The 24,058-nt window shown below is 37.9% G+C and overlaps 1 protein-coding gene across 1 annotated transcript in view; it reads left to right on the forward strand.

Annotated features, from left to right (window-relative positions):
- The window catches only part of LOC121330666 (transforming growth factor beta receptor type 3-like), a 72,215-nt gene that overhangs the window by 9,877 nt on the left and 38,280 nt on the right, over positions 1–24,058 (forward strand). The window contains exon 3 of the mRNA XM_041277356.1: positions 14,150–14,334. Coding sequence (XP_041133290.1) covers positions 14,150–14,334 — 185 coding nt within the window. The remainder of the gene's footprint in view (positions 1–14,149; positions 14,335–24,058) is intronic.

The following is a 24,058-nucleotide window of genomic DNA, read 5'->3' on the forward strand; positions in this document are numbered from 1 at the left end:
GTCTTAGGCCATCTTATCTTCTCACACATTCCCTGAAATCACTAAGGTTAGAGATCTTTTGGTGCCAGACCTTTTTGCATTGTTTTAAACAAGGCAGGGTTTAGAGAGAGATTAAGGGTTAGAGTTAAGGATAGGCGTTTCCCCTGTGCAGTGCTGTATATACCTTTTCAATGTAATGTTCTTGAAGATGAGTGCCTGTACTTTTGATGGCAGGTAGGAATGCAATACCTTTGAACTAAATTGCTAAGCTGGTCCGTGACTAGTGGATCTGTCAGCGTCTCGTTGCTGTGTATTTTCTTTGAGAATTGAGAAACCCCTGCTGTATTCTCACGTTTCTCCCAGTGCAAGAGTTATTGTCATTTGTGGCAACCCTTGAATAACTGAGTTAGTTGGAGATTTACCCACATCATAGATATTAAATTAAATAAAGCAGAAAAAGCTGCAATAATATTGAATCAGCTCAATTAACTGTTGAAAAGTGGATTTATTGTCCATTTATAAGTTTTGATTGGATTGTAAAAGAGCTCCCAGTAATTGTGTTCATAATCTCTGTCCTTCCCTGGAGGCTTGCCAGTAATGAAGCTACCAGATCATTCATGGTTAAGCGTTATGGTTTGCTAGCTAGCATTTAGGCATGGATCTGCTTGATAGTGCTTTATTGTATTATAATGAACATGACCCTGTGTGCTTCAAGTTTCAAGGAGATTACAAGGATTATTGAAAAGAAAAACAACAGCAACAAGCGTTGTGTTTGTAAAATGTTATGAAATGATTATATTTATGTTTTTGTTTTTATATTCTTTTGTCAGTCAGTAAGTAGTCTCAGTGTATAGACACAGGAAGCTTGATTCTCTTATTTTCCCGTTGTTTTTCTTCCACTTATAATACTTTCCATCAGCAGAATTCTGGTTGCTGCCTTTATAAACGACATGCCAAATTTCAATTCTCTCAAAAAAAGATATCCAAATTTGTTTTCAATTTCAAAATGAAGAAAAAAAAAAAAAGGGCTGTAGGACTACGTCCAAAAATGAACGCACCTAATATGCCAAAAAAAACTGGAACAGGATGCTTGTGTGACACAGAAATAACTATAAAACGGCTGCATGGCATAAAAAAAGAGCTGTCTAATCTGAACTGAGGAAAACTGCACAGAGTGCTTACTCATGCAAAAAACAAACAAAAAACATTCTGACACCGCCTAGGGAAACTGTATCTTACTGTTCTTTATAACACAACACTTACAGTTAGGAATCCGTTTTGAACATTTGCCTTTACTCCTGCTTCTGTTTAGAACCAACTGGGTCCTATTGATGTTCTAAACAGTGATCTAAATACCGTCGCCTTAAATCTAGTTAAAGGGGGTATTTCATCGCTTAGATCGTGAAATGTGTATGATTCTGAGTTAAAGTTTAGACCAGGTCATTGTTGCTGTGGGCAGCTTTTGGCTAAAGTGAGATTTTGTGTTGTCAGCCAGTACTTGCTGGTGCACATATAACAACTCTCATATACTTCACTATGCTCTTTATCTGGTTCAGCTCGAAGACTGAGGGTGAAAACAAGCAACTGGAGGCAGTTAGAACTGAGCCTTACATATCATTTATTGAGTAAAGCTCTGTGCAAAGATTGCAGCACCAGCACGTGATTCACTTGTAAAGCATTTTTGGGAGAAAAAAGGTATGTAAGCCCAGAGCAGAGCTGCCTAATTGTACACCACTGTTACAGGTCACAGCATCGTTACAGCAGCTCCCCACTGCCCCCATAACAATCCCACAGTGGTGCTTGCGCAGGGGCTTGTGATTCTCACTCTCTGTACCTCCTGCAGTGGAGATGACCTGTATAACAATTTGGGAGAGTTGAGGGGTTTGCCACCATCCTAACTGTCTTATCTAGACACCAGTCTCAATGAGTAGCCTTGGCTGGACTTCAGCTTTGCCAGAGGGTAATTGCAACTGTGACTGGACCCATAACTTTATATTATTTTACAACAGGCTTAGAAAACTAGGGCAAACTATTGCAAGCAGTTTAAATAAATACATGGCTAAGGAAATAATCCATAAAGCTACATAATGGTTTTATTTTTATATGGTATAATTGTTTTTACTGTGAAGCGCTTTGGGATGCTTTGGCATGAAAAGCGCTATATAAAATACATTTGATTGATCGATTGATATGCATTAAAATGTCTTTGGAAACAATTTTATTGAAAGTAGTATTATACAGTAGGTATTGAGTAAAAAATACCATCAAAATACTATGACTACTACTGTTTGAACCAAGAAGCTTCGAATGGCAGCTCTCATCAGAACCTTAAATCAGCACTGGCATTGGAACCTGCATGTTTCCTTAGCGGATTATTGTTTGTGCCAGGCTTGTATTTTGCAGAACCTCACATTGAATGTGTGGCTGCCTTTATCATAAAGTATGCTTTGTGGTTAAAGGTGTTGGCAGAATCTCAGGCAAGTGGCTTTAACAATTCACAAACTATGTAGCAGCTAAACTCAACAAAGGAAATGCTTAGTGTAACGATAAACTAGAATACAGGGCATTCACTGAGTAGGTAACGCAACCAGTTGTTGCTGATTTAGTGCAGTAATATTTAGGATAATTATTTGAGGGATTTGGCGAGTGAATAACGGAAATAAGAAAACTAGTTTTAACCTGTAAATGTAAAAATCCCAAATCAAAAACAGTTTTTCATTGAAAAGTGGGGAAAAAGCACTGCATGAAGAGCTAATGTAGTACCAGTAGTTTTTATACTTCCTGGGCTCCATTCATAAAGGATTGCCGGCAACTGTAAGCAGGTAATTATCCCATAGTTGACTATTTACAGACAACTGAGATTCAGAAGGAATTACGAATCTCAATTCGTAGCTTACATCTGTCAGCTTACATAAGCTTACATCTGTCGCTGAGCCCCAAGGACAATCTTCCATAATAGCATATTTTAAACAGATCTTATGCCTAATAGTTAACGCATATCCTATTTGAATCAGTCCCACAAGACATACTAAATGACATCTGAACATTGTAGTTATATTAAAGCAAACTTTTAAAGGTTTCAGCTGGAAGTTATTCTCAAAGAATTTCTTTTAATATTACGATATATACTACTGTTGATAGTTTTCATAGTTTTGGATGGACAACAGAATGTTCTTGGGATTCATGAACTCTAGGGAAACAAACAGGGACAGAAATATGACTTTAAATCCCTGGTCAGGAACTAGATCCGCAGCTTGCCACATGATCTTCTTTATGGAGGAATAAGGAACATTGCCTTATATGCTATGGCAAAAGGTTTAATACATGTCATTTATGTACAACTTGCCAAATAAGTTAAGGACATACACCATTTTGTAGTTACATTTTTTAAAAGTGGATGTTAAACCTAAAGGAAAGAGTATTTGGTGTTCTGTTATTTTTCGATGACATGTTTCGATAACATAACATGATACTTCATTTTATGCGTGGAAGGTAACCCTATTACAAAGGCTTAGCGATATACAGTACAGTATATAATCTAATTATTGCAAAATATTACTAAGAGCATTATAATAATATTTGATTTAAAGTCCAATAAAAACATATTCTCATTTAATTTTAAAAGAAACGTATGACTGAATATTATTTAAAAATATATATATATTGAACAGAAAAGTGAAATTATACAACAACATATGAATCTCAGCTTTGAAAAATGAATGCAACTAAATAAGAAGAAGAAGAAGAAGAAGAAGAAGAAGAAGAAGAAGAAGAAGAAGAAGAAGAAGAAGAAGAAGAAGAAGAAGAAGAAATCAGTATGTTGCTTGTCAATCTTGTCTGCTAGAAAACAAACAGGTTAATATGGTACATGAAGATGGAAATATGTTGTATAATAATCTGGGGACTTGACTAAAATAGAAAAGATGTACCGTGTCTGGCCATCATGCAAGAACAGACACTTCATTTCTGGCTCAGATGTGAGGAGATAACATAAGGGCCAGTATTGCATTACAGACACAACTGCTGATAAACAATTATTTCACCACTGCCCTATTTAGCTTTATATCCTATACTGTTACTGAAGTAACAAGGTTAATATCTGCAGTTTCAATGGAAATTGTTCATATAGACATTGCCAATGTTCTGGTTTGCAACTCATTGTAACTTTTTTTTTTTCAAAAGCGAGATTGTACCCTGCGAGGTGCATTCTCTACTATAATTTAGGTTACCCCTTCATGGAGATATTCAGCAGTGACTGCAATCCACACAATCATTTATGAACAGCAGGAGAATGTGTAGCAATACGTGACATTTAATGTTTACTTGATCTTCCAGCAGCAATATAATCTTTTCTGACCTTAATTGTTCAGAATTGCTACACTAGCACTCGCTGTGTGATTTCAGATGAACCCGACACAGGGTCTTGACATTGCTGCTTGTGCAATAGCTGGCTAAGACGAGTTTTCTTTTGGCATCACAACTTGAAATGTCAGATTCTTGTTTCAGGGTGATGGATGTTTATTCTGTCAGAATATCCCAGCAATGGAATTTCCCAGCAATTATTCTTTCACTGAAGTACTTAGCATATCTTTCTATAGAATTACACATAACATATTGAAGCGTGGGCAGTTTTGTGGTGTCGTTCTGCATAATTGCATTGAGGTTCAGAGAAATCGAAAATGTAAAAAAAAAATTGCCGGAAAAATCTGTGTAATGCAACCGCCAAATGGTGGGTATTTAGCTAAAAAGTTACATAACCAAGGCCCCATATTAGAATGTACTTGATTGCTGACGGCTAACCAACTGAGACCTTCTAAAAAGCTGAAAAGCTATGAATTGTTTACCTTATTAGTGGTCAGTTACCCGTGTTTATACTCAGTGCATGCACAGAGGCTGCTGTTTATTCAGGTGTTATCATAGAGGAGGCAGTGTGCCGTGCAGTAGAGTGTATGACTGCATGTTTTCTAATAACACACAGCTTGTTGTGTTAAAAAACGTCTACCCGCTTAAAAGTTGTATAAACTCCCGTTTTATTTTATTACCTGAGGAAGGCAGACAGACAACAAAGAGTACCTGTAGATATTTGGAAACTTCAAGTATTTTTATTATTGTGTATAAGGCATTGTGAGCACATAGGCGTGCAATTCAGATGCAAGGAGTGTGCCGATTTTTTTTTTTGATTTTAGCCTAGTACCATCCTGTTTATTCTGAAATAAACCAGAAGGGCTAAAGCTTCCTTATCACTTGCAGATAGACATGGGATCAAGTGTTCCCATGTTGACTGTAGCTGTCGATTCCTGGAAAAGAAATGTAGTAATGTTTTGTCAAGTTTCTGGTTACTGTACTGTTTCCGTTATTATTATTTTGTGTATTTCACTTGGTCCCTTGCCATTCTTTGCACTCTGTAAAGTATGGCCTCCCACACAACAGCATTACAGTGCTAATAGTGGTGAGCAATCAGCTCACACCTCAATAGAAAATGTAAGTGCATTATCTTATCTGGAACTGACTGCCTTTGGCAAACTTGGGAGGGTATTTTAGGAGGGTCCAAGTTTTATAGATCTATTTTAATTGTTTAAACAGACATAAATCTCAACACTGCCACTGTTTTCTTTTGACTGCCTCATTAACTCCACCAAATACAATAGCAAGTAGGCTATTTAGTAGTATGTAGATCTGCAACACTCACACCTACATGCTGTAGGTACTTCACAGCTGCAGGGGCCTTTGGTCTTTGTATATTGCCATGCTGCATCTAATGCTGCTTATTCTCAGGGCAATCTTGTGTGGTTCGGTGGCCAGTCCACAGCACCTCTTGGTTGGCTACTCACATCAGCTAGCTCCCTATTTGCCACCCGCTTTTTGCTGGCATCCTGATTCTTTCCTAATCCTTTGCATGGTTCTCTCTTAGAGTCAAGTTGTTCAATAACCTTCCCCTTGGATGTAGCATCCACACCTCAGCACCCACCAAGGCAGGGTACCCTAAGGTTGTGCAGCCCCAGGTTTGTGCTTATCAGAGTCTCGTTGTTTCAATCTAGGATTTCTACTGAGCCTCTACTAATGTTAAAGTGTGCACATAGGTAATTGCATCATCCCACTAACCGCATGCAAACTCTTGCTTCCTCATGCTGGGAACTGCAGCTTCTTGTCACTGGCAGCTGAGTTTGGACCTAGAACTCTCTGGGCTGCTTTCATCTGGCTAACCCCCCCTCCAATCTGCTTCACAAAGGGGATCTTTCCCTGCATGGAGTTTTGTGACAAAATTCTTGTAAGAATTCCAATGAATCCCCAAGATTCCATTTTATTATCCTCCACTTGTTCTATATCACTTTCAAATGAAAATTCAATAAGATTCTTTCCAGACATCCTGTTTTTGAGGCCTTAAAAGACTGTCCCAATCAGTTTTTTGTATTCACCCCAGCTCGACACGTTCAGTTCAGTGTCCTGGTTTTCCAGATGGATAATTATAGAAATGTGATTCAAGTCCCAATTGCCCCCTTTACCATCTGGGATAGGACTTGGAGGCAGATAAAAAAAAAAAAAAAAAAAAAAAAAAAAAAAAAGATTACAGATTTATTACAACCAAAGCAAAGTGCCCCAGTTTGTTTTCAACAGGATCAGGTAACCATATTTTAGGAGTTTTATTGCAAAACTTCAAGGTCCTTGTAAAATGCATGCAAGAATCTTGTTAATGTTATTTGGTAGTTAATTGATTTTTATATTTTTTGGAGGGTTGGAAGTTTGCATTAACTAGAATGACTAGGTCTTGAACACATTTGTAGAATAACTTAAAACATTATTTGAGAACAGTTTTAAGCATGTCCAATTGTGGGGGTGTTACCAAAAGTCCTGTTCATGATAAATTCTCCCCTTACTGCATGAAGTGACATAAGGGTTCATTTTAACGACTTTAACAGCTGCAGATCAAAATACTGCCACCCTTGAACTGGTCATAGTCCAGTAAAGTTGTTTTATTGATCCCATTATCAACATCAGTAAATGACAAACTGTAATGCAATGAGGCCCAGCCATTGAGCAGGTGCATCACTTCACAGCTGACAGTATTAAGAACTGGTTGAAGTCATTAAAGTACATGGTAAAACAGTAAAGAGAAGAGAATTTGTTAAATATGAAGAAATCAACACAAACCAGTAAAGTAAGTCAGGGAGAAACATTTTTGGTCTAGCAAGCAAACCAGAACCCATGGTCGTGGTAAGGAGGGATGATAACACGTGGCCTTACACCCCTTTAACAGCAGTGGAGTGTTGGGACCATTTTATCTGCTTGTAAGAAGGGTGTACAGATATGACTATAAAAATAGCATCGAATATACATGTTAGCACTTCCCAGTTATCAACCTGGCACCTTATCAGCCAAACATAGCAGTGGAAGGTGGGTGTACAATATGAAATCATGACTAAATAAATCAGTAATTAAGGTTTTACTATACTACACAGCAGATAAATTCTGTGCAGTTTTGTTAATTATATAGTCACAAAGCTCAAACCTGTGTTAGTTTATCTAGTTTTTCACTGCATAATTCTGTTTGATGCTGTTATATTTTTTTTTAGTACACATTTTGCACCCCATCCTCAAAACAGTCCATTAAAAAGAAAAACAAAAAAAAAAACCCTTTGATTCTTCATATTATTATTCAATGTGGGCATGATGTACTGTGCATTTCCTTAAATCTGCAGTGGAAATTACTTAAATCTTTACCTAGTACTCTAAAACTAATTTAGATTGGAGGTTATGAGATGAGTACCCTAATGCTTTCTGTGTGGGCGAGATAAATGCTTTTCGGCATAAATTGAAGACAATAAGTTTCACATTTGCAGAAGGCGATATGGGTGTTTTTATCATTTATGCAAATATGTTTGAATAACCGGCATGATTTCTCTTTACATATTTAATAGCAATAAACCACCCCATTATATTGATTGATATCCCCCATTCTGACAGAATACGGATCAAAAGCAAAGCCTTCAATGTGATTTCTGTATTAAATGTTGTTCACTGACTGCAAAATAAAAATCAATAAACTAATTTGTAGAGGACACTTTTTTTTTTATAGCATTTCTTTGTACAATTTCTTACACGCTTTCTAACATTAACATGTTTGTGTTTCCTTTAAGAAGATGATACAAAGTGATGAGTAAATCTGGCTCTGTAGTTTGTCATTATTGACTCATATGTTTTGGGGGCGGAGGTGTTACCCACTCACACAGAGTTTAGATTGTAAAATACCTGTGCAGTAAGAGTCTGTTTCAAGTTCTCACTTTATTGTCAAATAATCCATTGCAAGTTGCAGAAACAAACCCAAGATTTACATTTTTTGTATTTTTCAAGGGTGACTACATTGTGGTGTATAAGGGATGTGCTTCTAGTTCCACTGCTTAAACAGGAATCAACCCAACTTGTTTCATTACATTTAGACCCCCCACTTAGAAACCAGTGGTTTGGCCACTGTTAAGGAAATAGCAAATAGGTGTTCAGCTGTTCAGCAGTGGGAATGTCAAAGGATTTACAATCAGCCAGGAGTTGGCAACTGCTGCAATACACAAGGCATAATTAACTGCCAACCCTCCTGTTGTTGCTGGTAGATGTCTATAGCTGCTGTTTGTGTTGGAGAGTCCTACCACTTTGCCCTAGTGTATTTGTCAAAATGTATTTAGTGAACCAAGTACTGTGCTGTTGTTGTCAGCTCTGCCAACCATCGTGAGTTTCGTTTAGTTTCCGTTCGAGATCAACAGCTGTGTAGTATGTTTTATATCCCCATGCTCTGATTGGCCACCCCACCTCCATAATTGATGCACTGCTTTCCACCTCCCAGTACCACTCTTTGTTCATTTTTCTAGGTGCGCTTTTGAAATTTATTATTGCCCACATATAGACTCGTAAAAGCTCTCTGTTTTATGTCTGGACTTGCTCATTTCATTTCTCCTGCAGTAAATATTATTTTCCACAACAATGCGAAGAGGCCAGGTGACTTTTTCTAATGATCCAGATTTATATTATAACATTCTCCAGTGACAGTTTTTCATTCCGCTAAATGCCAAAGGTGTCAGAAACAAATTGTATTTATTTATACAACTTTTTAAGGAAAACACTGTCGCTTTTAGTTTCTAATAAATTGGCAACTTTGTAACCAAGAAAGCCAAACAAAATTGTCCCTTCACGGGATTTATTTTCTTCTTTTTGATTTGCTTTTTCATTCAGTTTTGGCAACGAATCTGTCTGATCCACATTAAAGCCATGTTGCTGTGAAGTCTGCTTGCTGGGATTGTCAGACTGCGTTTCCATGCTTATGTCTGCTAACAACTGACAGTTTATTAGCTTTACTTGTTTGTAATTATTTGAGTGAAGCCCATTTTTAGTTTTTCACGCTCGAAATGTAAAGGGTTTCCCCGGGACAGGAAACTGAAAACTACTATCAGAATGCAGCCACGCTGACTTTCAAAGCTTGGTTTAAATAAATACAAAAAATGAAAATGTTTGAAATAATTATGAGCATTTAAAATGTACATTGTAAGTAAAATAAATAAATAAATACATAAAAGTAAAATTCAAAACTGACCTAATTTGTTTCGCTAACCGAAATCAGTCTCTCTTCAGTCTTGTGGCTGTAAAGCTGAGAGTGCCAGTGAAAGTGTATAGGGGTAGAGGTAGATGAGAGAAGAGAGAGAAGGTGAGAAGGGAAAGGAGGCTGCAATGAGGCCAACAGACACATACAACAATTTTATTTTTGTCTGTATTCTCGAGAGGTTTAGTCTGGCCAAAATGAAGATTCCAGATGTTCTCACACACGGTAACCAAGCCTCTGGCCGACCACCATTTGCTAGAGTTCTTGTCAACAAAAAAATCCCTCCCTTTCTGCAAGTAAACAGAGACTACTGGAGGCAATTGCATTTGACTTTGTTTACTGTTTAAAAAGAGAGGAGTTGTTCAAGCAGCTAAAGCAGTTGGAACAATGTATTTAACATTGAAATAATATATTTAATGCATAGCCATGTCTCTGTAGCATGTATTGTGGTACATCCAGATGAGCAGAGAGCAGATTGTGGGAGTAGGCTTTTAAAAGTGTGTTCATATAGAGTTCTCTTTATCTTTACTTCATAGACTCAAGACAGTAGGTGAACTCAGTGGTACACACATGATTCATTGTTCTCCACTGCGTTTACAAAAATAAGCAACTTAGGAACATCCTTCTTCATCTCTCCCATATTTGTATTTTATTTAGCTTAGCGTCAGAATGGAAACAAACATGCTCCATTTCCTACCATTATTCACAAAGCTTGTGAAATTTTTTTCTCAAAAGCATTTTTTTTTTGTTGTTGTTCCAACCATTTTTCCCCCCTATAAAATCATTAGACCTGTAAAATCTCAAATATCTTTTGGATATCTTCCAAACAGTCGCCTTTACTGTCTGGTACTATGTATGGTTGTTTTTTGACAAATTTTACGACTAAAAATTAGACAATTCAGTCTGGCTTTTAAATAAAACCTCAGCTTTGATGAGAGAAGTTGCACCCTGGCAACAGCAAGCTTTTGTAATTATAACCTGCCCTTCTGTTTTTTTTTTTTTTTTGTTTTGTTTTGTTTTATATTCCTTGTTTTGTCTGAATCCCAGTTGGTAATCCGAGGTCACTGTGTTCTATAGCAGCTGTCCTTGATGAAGGAAAATAATTGTTGCAATTCATTAGAATTACTTATTAGAGACCTTGGACACTGTCTGTGGACCAGTGTTCCCTAGATACATTTATTTATTGCTTTAAGTATTACCGTATTGTATAAAGTATTGTAGTAATGCTTTTTTAAAAAATACATATTTTCGCATCGCTGCATTAAAAAATGAAAATTAAGCCATTAAAATGGCAGAGCAATTCAGCAATACCGAATGAACTAACTTGTACTGATTGAGGATGATTTGATTGACAAGTGAAAATCCTTGTTGTTTATATAAACTTTTTATTTCCAAATTGCTGGAGCCGCTGCTTTTGTTTTGCCTCTCCAGATGTTTTCGTTGGCATGATAATGGTTAGTTTCCACTGACAGGCACCATCCCAGTCCAACAGTAACGAGCAGAACCTCTTCAAATCATTACTGCACCCTGCAGGACTGTATTATACTGTCTAGAATTCAGAATTGTGAGTGAGGTTTAATCATGTTAGGCACACTCAACTATCCCTTTATAAAGTCTTGGCACGACAATTGAAAATGTGAGAGTTTTCATTGTGGAAGAATAGATATACTGCGTCTGTATTCAGTATATCTATCGGTATTCATTTTTAAAGCATTAGTTTGAGCCACCGCCTTTACTAATCTCCATATGCAATGACCCATTCACTTCATACTACCACAGTACTAGGAGTGTAAAGTTGTATTTTTGCTCTCAAGTGATATAGTGGTTGCATGAAAAAGGGTTTCAGTACCTCTATACAGTTGGTGTCCTTCATAAGCTGCGGAGAGAAAGGCGACAGCAGGTGTTAACATGCCTTAATGGGGGGGGGGGGGGGGGGGGGGGGGGGGGGTGTTCTCCTCTCATCTGGTCAGGTGATGAGGTACACTTCAGCCCTTGATTGTACACAGCAGTGGGGAGTTTACGTTCCAAGAGAAAGAAAAAGAAACAAACTCCGATCTGTCGCCACTAGCTGCACAGGTGGTCTGTGACGGAGAGCAGGCATTGTCAGACAGTTGCTGGGGGGAGTGTAACTGTAGAGGCTTAATGCTCAGCAGGGGTCAGTGTGGAGTAAAACTGAGAAAACATTTGCTGGGGATGGACAGTATGGTTGTAATATGAAAACATTTGTTGGGGATGGACAGTAGGATTGTAATATGAAAACCAGTAGACAAGATACAGACAAAGTTTCCTTTAAGTTACATAAAAAGCACAATATATAACATACATATAAAGTGATTGCTGTAAGTGATTCCATGTATCTTAGTATTTTAGTGGACTTTAATGTATACCTAATAAAAGCCTGTTTAAATTGATCAATTAATCAGCGATTACAGCGAATTAATACCAATACGATGCTAAAACTGCTCAGTTGTATACTGTTGCTGTCCATTTGGTTTACTGTCAATACAGTCATAATACATGCAGTCCATGCTTTAAATAGCAAACTCACTACTGTGTACTGTATATCAAATGCAATTTTATGCACAGGGCTGCATATTTCATCAAAACAGTAAAATATGAGATATATGTTGGCAAAATTCCCTCTTATTTTTGCTCTTTCGAGAATGAGTCCAGATGTGGGTATAACTCAGAGAAAAGTCTATAAAGCACAATGTGAACAAATACATGGCAACTTGAAAGAAAGAAAACAGGTACTAGTACTTAAGATACAGAACGCTTATGCAACAGATGTGAATTCTGGACATGTGTTATAATGCTGTGCTTCAATGGCTTGCGTTCATCACATGCAGTGTGTCTTAGTCAATAACTGCTGCCGCTACATTGTCTGTATTTCACAGAATGATCTGACAATGTGGATTCATAAGGACGCTTGTAAGAGCATGTTTTTACAACAGCAACAAAAATATTGTTTTGGTCTAGGATGGGTTATGAAAATGGTTGCTGTGTTTCACTTTACTTTGCAGTCCATGCTAGAACCTAATGGAATCATTTTACTGCTATTTTACCTGATTACTTTGAAAACGAAACCTACTTACAATATTGTTCGGTACAATGAAAACTAAAAAATGAACGAAAATATCTGCAAAACCAAAATATCTGCAAACAAAGATAATTATTACTGTAACCATTGCTTTCCAGAAACCTTCTAAGACTGAATCTGTTTCATATTTGAGCTGGCATTTGGTAAATGCATCATTGGTTTTTAGGAAAGCCTCCAATTGAAATGCCAGTAGGTTAGGTCTTTTGGGTCAGGATCCTAATGTTGATACCTGCTTTTAATTACGGACTTGGGCACACGAAACTCCATGCTGGTTAACTATTAACGGCTACAGCAGACAATATGGTTTATGTATTAACAAAATTAAATGATCTGAAAGAAATTCACAAGGCAGTGGCAATGAGTTTTGTTTGCAGTTCAGTGTGTGTGTGTGTGTGTGGGGGGGCACAAACACAAAATGCAAGACTTCGTTAATATGATGGGTTTTTTTTTTCAGAGAATAAACCACATTATCCTATCAATTCAGGAGTACATCAATAAAATAAATCTAACTAGGTCATGAGTAGTCTGAAGTTGTTTCTTATTGGAATTAGAATTTTCTTATCTAGTGATGAGTTTGGAATCTTGCCTGATTTTCTTTGTCCACACCCTCCCTGAATCAGCAGTCTTGGTAAGCAGACAGCTGAAGTTCTGCCACTAGATTGAATCCAGTAATTTTAGACGAGGCCTGTGGAGAATGCAAAGCACAACAGTCCCAGTCAGACTAGTCTTCGTCTAGAATTTCAAGGGCCTGAAGCCAGTTAGCTGTAGGAGTTTCAGGCCAGCACTACCTCACTTGGGGACCCTTAAGTCTTCAGCACTATGCAGAGACCTGCTGTGGCTGTGTCTCTTGCAAAAGCCAGCAGAACAGGTTCCATACAGTGGAGTCACTGCAAGGCAGGAGGTAGGGGTGTGGTGTGGGGGGAAAGATACCACGTCTGCAAAGGCTCTACTCAAAACAAACTTGTTTGAAGAAGAAACAATTCCGACTGCTCACATTTGATTGTGGGAAATGTAGGTTGTAGTTGCGTGCCTTTATTTTATTATTATTTTGCCTTAAAACTGATTGACAGAAATTCAGTGCTGACTTTTTTCTTTTACAGAAGGTTGAGTATAAAATTCTTTCAGTTAAAAAATTATAATATGCATTATGAAGTGATATGTGTACCGTGTTATTAAAATGAAGAAATAAACAATAGGTTATAAGGTGCTGTTGACCATTATGACAATTTTGAACTCCCACAAGGAAATTGGAGACAATCAACTGCCCTGTACAAACAACTTTATGCACTGTATTTCTGGGTGTCTTTAAAGAACTAAGAACAAAGAAAGAGTCCAGTTCCTTTAGAAAGATCCTTTAGTGTATAAATCACAACAAACCATAAAAATAAGCCTATAATTACATCAGACAGGTAACGTATTATGGTTGTAATTTGCGGAAAGGAAGTGCTTGAAGAACTGAATGTGTTTGTTACCTCTTCTGCCCTCAGGCCCGTTGCCCAGGAGCGGATGTGTGCCGGCACCTGTCAGTGAGTCCCACCCTGTGCGTGCCCTGCTGGAGAGCTTCACAGTGCTGTCGGGCTGTGCAAGCCGAGGCACCACCAGCCTGCCACAGGAGGTGCACATCATTAATCTGAGGAGCCCAGGGGAGGGGCCCAGCCAGCACCAGAGAGAGGTATTCCCAACAGAGCCCACATTAAAAGCCATTAACCTGATTATATCGGCAGCCTCCCTTTTAGTTCCTGACCGAATGAAAAAAAAAAATTGGGAATTCCTTGTTCACAAGTATCTAAAATTCTGCTACAGTATGAACACACGCAAAAAAGAAAAGCTTGTGTAATTTGTTCTTTTTTTTTCCTAAAAAAAAAAGTAAAACTGAACAGATTTTATTGCCTTAACAAATAACTGGTTTTCTGACTTTGATGCTTTTCTTCCATGCCCTGAAACTAGTGTTAATAAATATAAAATTAATCTTTCTGACCAAGCGTGTTGCTGTGCAGCCTGGGGTGACCATACTGAGTATCTATTGTGTCTATTGGCAGGGCAGTTATATTATTTAGTTAAATTGTATCATCTAAACAGATTTTCTTTTATCATGGTATGATTCTTTGCCATAGTGAAAAAAAGCATGGGCATCAGATTACTTCAACCACATCAAATGAAAGAATTCAGCAATTACTGGGAACGCTTTCCAGGCTGTGAGTGCTGCTGACTCCAGCAGGCTTCAAGTGCTGTATTAGTTCTTGTTTACTTTATTATTGCACTGCACTGTCAGTCTTAAACAAGGCCCCTATTCAGACCGGCTCCAAAAGTGGGAAGCAAAAATCTTTTCTTTGCATGTTCTAGGATTGGGAAATAATTCAAACCTCTTCACTTATATTTTGTAAATTGCTGAAACATACTGTTCACGTCTTTCATTCCTAATGACCAGATGTTTCTGTAATTAAAGGGCTGTGGATTCCAATCAGCCTTTGTTATGGAGGGAGTTGTCAAACCTATTATTATCCAGTCTGCTTCATTGGGTACTTTGGTTTAATGGCTTGTGTTCTGCTGGTAGCAGTTCAGAGCTGCAGAATGGTTGGCGATAATGCAGGAATGAATGGCTACCTTTCTTGTAGGGTGCGCTTTACAGCAGATGTTTTGATAAGGGTGTGGTGTGACCGTCACTGGAGTGACTGGCTTGCTTCTTCAGGAAAGGCTCTTGAAAGTATGTCCCAGTGCTCTGGGATTGCATCAGTCTGTGCTGTGTGACATTCACCTCTGCGGCTCAACCTCTAATGCCATACCTTGGCGTCAATGGTCCGCTCTCTCTGCCCCCTATTGTAATTGTAGCCCTTGAAAATGGCTGCCGTTCCTTCCCTTAGAATGGACAGGAAACTAAAGAAAGGTCTGCTGGCAAAAGCAAGAGAGCAGAAGATTGTAAACATCCTAGGGAGATCAGATTGTACTTGAAGACTCTGAGATTTAAAACAAAGCAGAGAAAATGTTATCTCGCTTACCTCTGTACAAAAACAACTCTGAGTGCCCTTTTGCCCGAAACAAAATAGTATGGCTTCCATCATCTGATTTTATTCGCAATGTGTTTTTGATTAAACAGTAGTCCCAGACATCTGCAAACAAAGATAACAAACAAATTAAAAAAAAAAAATAGTTGTAACATGCTTTAGCCTTTCAAACGATAGATAAGATTATAAAAAAAGATGATCATATGACCATTCCTAAATCTCACTTTAAAGTTGTGTTAAAATGCCTAAATTGTTTCAGTCTTTTGCCCTGGAAAAGAAACAATAGACTGCTACGTTCAGTCCTTTTATCTTTTCAACTTCCTATTGCAAGGGATTTTATTTCGGGGTAGCGCTTGTTTTTGCGGTTTAAGCACACAAGAGTGACCAATGCCACTGTCGAGACTTGACCAAGACTTGACTGGCTTTACACCAGTTACCTGTTCATAGCGTGGTTTCCACTTGAGTCTGTGTTTATTGCCTAGGACATTCTGCACTGCAGCCCCCTGTGCCCCAACCACTTAGCATCTGTGCTGAAACTTATTGCGCAAGACTATCAAATATCACCATTTATACTGTTTATAATAACACAGCTATGAGTCACATTGTACAAAAGTAAAACTGCTGTGTGTCTTTTTTGTCTTACAATTTGCTTGTGCTTTGATACCATGGCAACAGAATGTTAAGCCCCCCAGGCACTTCCTGTGCATGGGGATAATCTCTCCTCTAAATGGGTCTCGGGGACTTGGAAGATTAGATTAAGGTGGCTATTGTAGTGGCTTGGGTTTGACTTCCATAACCAGCTGTCAGGTTTCCAAAGGTGTGGTTCTCCTTTAACTAACATTTCTCCATGTGCTCACAAGGGATCTTGCTCGCGGTTTCAGCAGCACTACTTGCTTCGGACTCAAAATCTAATATGTTTTGATACCGATTGGAAGTGTATCCTGCAGCTGCTCTAAATGTCGCTCTTCCACTTTGAAATGAATATAGTGAGTTTGCTAAAATTTTGCTAAAAGTTATTGGAGCCATAAAAACTACTCTTCAGAGTTGTAGGGACTGAAATGGGGGATTCAAATCCTTTTATTCAGCAGTTAATAGGCAAACAGTAATCACCGAGACTTATTTTAAAGTTCAAAGTCTTAACCCACCAACAGAGTAAAAAGAGCACTTTCAATAATCTTTCATTAATCCATCATCATTTATGGCAATAAATGTTAATTCTTAAATTACGTGGCAAAAGACTGCATGTATGCTTAATGCACACAGAAAGTTAATGTATAGTGACAAATGTTAATGTAGATGTTTTCCATTCAGTGTCACACATTTCATTAGCAAGCAACTACTGTTGAGTGACATTTGAACCTTAGAGCAATTTCACACTTAATATATTGCGAAGACGTGGATTAAAATGTGGGCACCCTACTCAACATGTTAGTAATGTGTGGTGAGTTTTAACTATAGAGGCTTGCTGATAAGATTGTGATGCACACCATATTCCCAGCCTCAGGTATTTCTGTCTTTGAAATCTTTTAGATCATTATTACAAGTCATAAAAAAGGAAGGAGATTAAAGCTGCAGAACAAAGAGCAGAGGAAGAGTCCAGATTGTGTTCATATCCTCTTCAACAGATATCTCTCATCTTTATAAAGACAGCCAAAGGGTTTTCTAAGGATATTCAGGGAAACCAGCTCCCCATGTCGAAGTGCTCATATTCTGAACAAATTGATTCCAGGATGGTTTTAATTTGATTTAATTAATAGCAACAGTGCTGGCTTTACAGAAACATTTTTAGTGTTTACATAAAATAAATAAATAAAATAAATAAATAAATACACTCTCTCTCTCACACACACACACACACACACACACACACACACACACACACACACACACACACACACACACACACACACACACATATTATAATTACACACTCTTTGAGATTACAATTAAGACTTAACATATTGATTGCAGTCTACCAGTTAAATGTCACTCTACTTTTTTTTTACAAGATGTGTACTGTGAACTGTGGAGGATCAGTCTGTTTCCGTCACTCTGAACAGTTGATAAGGTGTTAAAACCCAGTCTCTGTTGTGTGATCATTAGTCTTGGTGTTAGAATTTAACATCTCGCTCTTCATTAACACTCCTGCTAATGATGACGTGATGAAGCCCACTGTGCCTAGAGGACAGCTCAGAAAAGCTGGACATTCAGTAGTGGGAGGTGGCCGGTTGTATTGCGGTAAGTTTAAATGAATGATGCTTCTTGGGGGAGGTGGTTTGTTAATTCCCTAATTCCATGGCTTTTGGCTGAGGTCACATGTGAATGAGATAGGTGGTGCAGCCCCCAGTAGCTTTTCATCCACATCACAAAACCACCTTCTAATGTCTGTTTAGGTCAGGACAGAGTTGCACATTGTCTGACTGTGGCCAGAGACAGTGCTTCTCACCTTGAGCACTGATTTCACCAGTAAAGGAAGAAGAAACAGAATCACATTGTTTTCAAACGTTTTAACTGCTATACAATATATACAACAGTTGCTTGCATCCCTGTGAAGCCACAAGGTCTCACTTCGTGTGAGGTCCAGCGAGGGGGAGAAGTAAACGGAGAGATATCAAGGTTAGAGCTTTGAAAACATCAGCATGCTCAGCCTGTGAAATTGGCAAAACAGTAGTGGGAGAACAAGAAGTGGATGTCTGTGGACATTACCAAGCTTAGGAAGTAATTATCCTGTAAACATCCACTAGAACAAGGTGTAAGCAATGATGTTTAACCTGGCAACTTCAACTGGCATCTATGAGGCTGCTGCAGCACCCTCCCCCCACTTTCTAAACCTTAACTGTCCTTCAGCTGTTCTCTCAAATATATGATAATGTGAAATATATACAGTATTGCATACACACTATCTACCATAAGGCAGAGGTAGGCGATGTGGGTCTGTTCTACATTACATGGACTGAAGTTGAACTTGGCTTTCACAAAACATTAAGTTGTAACATTATTATTATTATTATTAGTAGTAGTATTTATTTATTTATTTATTTGTAGATAAATAGGAACTCGATCAGTGTGTTTTCAGAAAAACCGCATCCCTTGAGAAAGATCCCACTGTTTCTCCCATCTAAAGCTCTTTCTGTGTACTGTAGGTTTTCTGCCCCAGTACATTATTTCACCTGACAAATTGCGGCTATCTTTAAACAACTACACAACACAACCAGTGGGGCCACTGTCTGTCAGACTGCTTGCATTAGCCCAGCTATGAGCCTTATTTGTGAAGATCAGGTCGTTTGAGGAAAGCCTGAGCTTCTAGACAGTGAGCTTGTTTTCTGTCTGCAGTGAGTACGTACTGGTTTTGTTTTATTAATATATGTATATAGTTGTTTTTTTTTTAAATTAAAGGCTTCTGCAGACACACTTATAAAGTAGCTTAGTTTAAAAAAAAAAACAGCTTTCCCATTAAAGAAGCTTCTCTATTATTGATCCTACTATGTTTAATGTGGCTTCTCCTCTGTTTGTTTTGGACAGAAATCTTACAGAGCTTGTTTTCCAAGTCAATGAAGAAGTTGCTGGTCAGTGATTTTGGTTTTTCAAATTGTACCCAGCAGGACCTTAGAGGAAATAGTGTGTCGGCCAAAAAAGTCTGCTTGTTGCATTCATGTTTAGAGTGTGGCCTTGAGCACAAACTTGGGGTCTGTGGTCAAAATGACATGCAGTTAAATGGTCTCTGGTGACCTGAACAGAGAGAGTTTATGTAGAACGGTTAATTTTCTGTCTCGCATGTTACTGTGGAGTTGTTTTATCAGGATTCCAAAACTCTTGTTTAAAAGACTGTAGTTTCAGAAGAGATTTCTAATAACGCTACAGCAGTAACGATTGTTAGTTACCTCATAACAGCCAGTTTTTTCTTGCAGGAGACTTAATTGACTTAAGTAGACCTCTCTTTACATGCATGCATTCTCAAAGGGATCAATTTTTAGTCAAGCTTTAGTAATTGTTTTGGCAAACATTTAAAATGTTTGTGCAACCAGCATATTGTTTACAGAATTATTTTATTAAGGTCCAAATAATAATTAAAGATCAATATCTTTCTATAAGTGAAATTGTTTAACATTTACTGCTCAAGGTATTGTCTTTTGGATCGAGTTCAGTTGTGTTAAAATTCTGGCAAATTCAATTTTCTCACAAGTTTAATTTTTTTTTAAATAATATTCTAAAGAAGATTAGTCATGAAGAAAACAGTTAATAAATCCTGCACAGGAGGCTGCAGTAACATAGTGTGCTTTGTCAGTGAGTGATGCTTTGTCTTTTTCTCTGTGTAGATTAATGTGGTGAGGATAAGCTACCGCAAGTGTTTAAATGTGCTACCTGGATAAATGCTGGTAACTTCCTTGTCTTTAAAAGTCTTGGCGAGAAGTTTTTGAAATGCAGAATCTTACAAAAAGATGTTGTTTAAAGCACTGATCCACATAATAACTGAGTCTGTATTTTTGCAAAAAATAATAATAATACAAATTAAACAAAATGTGGAACAAAACGACTAACGCTTACCCTTTCTTTTCGATAATGACTGTGTATTTCCTGTGGATACAAGGAAGTGCTTCTATGAAACAAGACAGGAAGGAAAATGGAAAGCCTTCTGTGACATGAATGAGCTTGAAAGTTTGTTAAGAGAAAGGTTTAGTGAAGGGAAAACAGTAATAAAGAAAACCTGGCAACATATGCAGTTAATATAAAGGGGGGGTGGACGGGGGGTGGACATGTTTGCACTTTAATACAGCCAGTAAATGCTTTGAGGCAGCTATTTGGCCTTCCCCTTACCCTGACCCAGTCACTCAATATCAGATTCCTTATTTATAACTGCTACATTATGGGCATTTCTTTTGCCTTGGAATGTAGTTGTATGTACCCTGCCCTGCCAATTTATTAGCAAGGCATCTGTGGCTGTATGTTCAGGGGATCGATGCTGTCATGCTGGACTTGGCTGCTTGTTTGTTGTTTTGATGTCCATGACGATCGCTGCTAGGGTGATCCTAAAGGATAAGATGACTTGCATCCTGCCTCATTAACATCCTCTTCTGGCAACAGTTGTGCTTGGAAGATGCTGTTTTCTGCACAGGCATCGGGGGTTGGGGGGTGGGGTAGATGGCTTTTCTCTATAGAGATCAACGGGCAATGTTGTGTACACAGTAAATGCAGGAGTTAAGCATAGGAAATTGTTGCTACATTGTTACCGGAGCCTGTACATGATCTGGATTAATATTAATACTTATTACAATGTTTCAAAACGAAATAGAGAAAACTCAGGTATTCAGAACTGTTAACATAAATTAACCATCTTGTACTTGTTCCTGTTTTACATACTGTATCAAGGAACTAAATGCTTTAACCTGCTCAGAGATTATACATTACTATGAAAACACTGTTCATCTGAACACTTCAGCTGTATCAGAGGAGTGCAGACAGTTTATTGCAATTTATGATATGATATTTAGTAAAAGAGCGATTACTGGTGCTCTTGAGCTGTTTTTGTGAATCGAGTGAATGCTGAGTAAGTGCATTCGACAGTAATGAATAACTGATGTTCTCTAGAACATTGGATTACACAGTCTGCCTTTAATAGTCTTTTGCTTTCTTGATGTATGGCGCACACACACACACACACACACACACACACACACACACACACACACACACACACACACTACGATCCTCCAGCATTGCCTTATGAGAGTTGGCTAACAACTGCCTTCCATCGGGAGGGGGGGGAGGGAGCAGTTTTGGCCCAGAGGAAGAGGAAATGACATTTTAAACAACAGTTTAATTAGATGTAAAATTGTTTCATTAGCTCTGGGCTTGAAAAATAGCTGTTTCAGCTCAGATAGTGGACTTTACATTGTTAGCTTTACAGTTCCTGAGGGCCTAATCAGCCTGTTAACTGTATCTGTGCAGCCTCCCGGGCAGAAAGCTGACATGTATTTAGCAGCTGTGGCATTCAATGATTTTCCTTTAGGCCTAAATGTATGTGTAATGAAATTAACATCATAGTTTGAAGCATTAAATAAATATTTATTCTTCGCCACCTTTCCAAAAAAAAATATGAAATGGAGCTTTTCCTATATGTTGAACTATCTTTTAGAGAAACAAAAGGTTAACAAAAAAACATTAATGCATACGAGAGAATTACATGGAGGACTTCAGCAGCGTACAGTATACTGTATTTATTGATATGCACATCTCAGTATGATCTGTATGCCATAACCTCATTTGGCCTTTTTAGACCAGGTACAGTTGGGTCAAGCTAACTCAAACTCTGTGTTTAAAAATTGAACAGCTTACATCAATAACATACAAGCGCTCCAGAATCAGGATTGCATTAAAGAATGAGTTGAAACTAGTAACAGATTGGATCTTTATTTATTAATAAATAGCTAATGGGAATTTCAGTCCCTAACTGCTAAATATTTGAAATGGATCCAGATCAAATGATGCAGCTCTTTTTAAAGTCTGCTTTTATTGTAGTAAGAAAGTACTGACAAGACGCTTTCTGAACTGCATAGCTGCAAAAGCTTGTAAGAACCTGGCTTTGTGGGGTTATTCATAAAGTCGCCAGAAGTCACAACTCTGATGTTCTGTTTGATATCAAAAGCTGTTATTTTGGTTGCTACCAAGGGAGTTCTGAAGACTTCAGTAAGAAAATTAAAAATGAATACGGTTCCATACTGCTGTTTGCATAGCAATCCACTACAGGGCCAATAACTTCTGATGAAAGTTTACTTAGTGTAGAGTCGAAACGATATTACAGACTTTATTGTGTCCAATTGTATGTGACTCATATAATGCGCAGTTCACTGCCTACCTCTGTAAAGCGCTTTGTGATGGTGATGCACTATGAAAGGCGCTATATATATATATATATACACACACACACACACACACACACACACACACACACACACACACACACACACACACACACACTTGAAGATACGATTGTCCTCCAATCAAACCTTTCCTCTCCTGTATGAGCTACAGCTTTGAGTTCATAGTTTGAAGCACACAATTTAACCAGTTAACTTGGGATTCTTCTGAGTAGTTATGACTGAAATACAAATCTAACTGTCTTTGCTTAGGAAAGCAAAGCAGTTATTACAAGCTGACCCTTATTGGATAAGCACCAGAAGAAGTTAAATGCAGCATTTTATTTTACACTTATAGAAGATGAGCTCGTTGCCTTGCCGTTTGAGTAGGTACCCAGCTGGTAGAGAATATAAACAACTAGTTGAAGTAGTTTACATTACATTACCCGTAAACTGCACAGCTCCACAGCTCAACACAGCAGACCGACTAACTGCTCCACATACAATACCATGTATTAGGTTATCGAAGGGGTGTTGTTTTTGCAGATCTACTTTGTGCTGAAAGAGTGAAGGGTCAAAACAACCTAGTACTCCCACTAACTGTGATCACTAGTGCAGCTGCAGGCTGGATAGCACTTAAGGTATTGTATACCATATTGCCTAACCTAATGAATCATCGCTAAGCCATTCGGCAGCTTTTTCAAAAAACATGTTTTTGTTTGATCTTCGGCGTACGTTTCTATGGCAGCGGGTGTTTTGCAGTCTTCAAAGCATAGAATTTCTACCAAAAAACATTTCAATAGCATGACTGTTTACTAATATATATATATATATATATATGAGCAGTTTTATAAGCACAAAATTACACGATTAAACCAGACAGTGAACTTGTATCTGTAATTCAACACAGAAGATACATAGGCAAAGTTAATTGAATTACAAGCATAACATTAATTCCAGTAATTCTTGCTGCATGCATAAATATCATTAAATCCTGGTAGTTGTTATTGCCATATGCATTTTGTGTATTGTATATCTAACATTAAAGGGTAAATAAGCACCTTTTTATTTGATTGTTGTTACATGTTCCCATGTGTTGCTACAACTGTTTATCTGTTTATGTTAGGTGTGTGTGTTTGAATTTTATTTATTTTTTTTACATTTTGACCACTTTTTTAAACTTTTAAATTGCATTCCATGCCTCAAGATGGCTTCACATGTACCCGCATGGACCTCTCAGAACTACATTTCCCATCATCCTCGTGCTCATGTATGTAACTGAGATGGATTTATCTGTGAGCAGGTGTGTGTATTAAACAATACACACATCTTACGTAAACAGTTGCAGCAACACATGGGAACATGTAACACAATCAAATAAAAAGGTCCTTATGTTCCCTTTAAATGATTGAATATTTTTACAAGGACCAGATAATTGATCAGAAGCAGCGATTGCCTGAAGTTCACTGACGCAGGACAACAGAACAGGGGTTAACAGATCATCAGATCATGCTGCATAATGTACCACAGAGAATCTCAA

The sequence above is a fragment of the Polyodon spathula genome, chromosome 18, assembly GCF_017654505.1.
Source record: "Polyodon spathula isolate WHYD16114869_AA chromosome 18, ASM1765450v1, whole genome shotgun sequence".
NCBI classification, from domain to species: Eukaryota; Metazoa; Chordata; class Actinopteri; order Acipenseriformes; family Polyodontidae; genus Polyodon; species Polyodon spathula.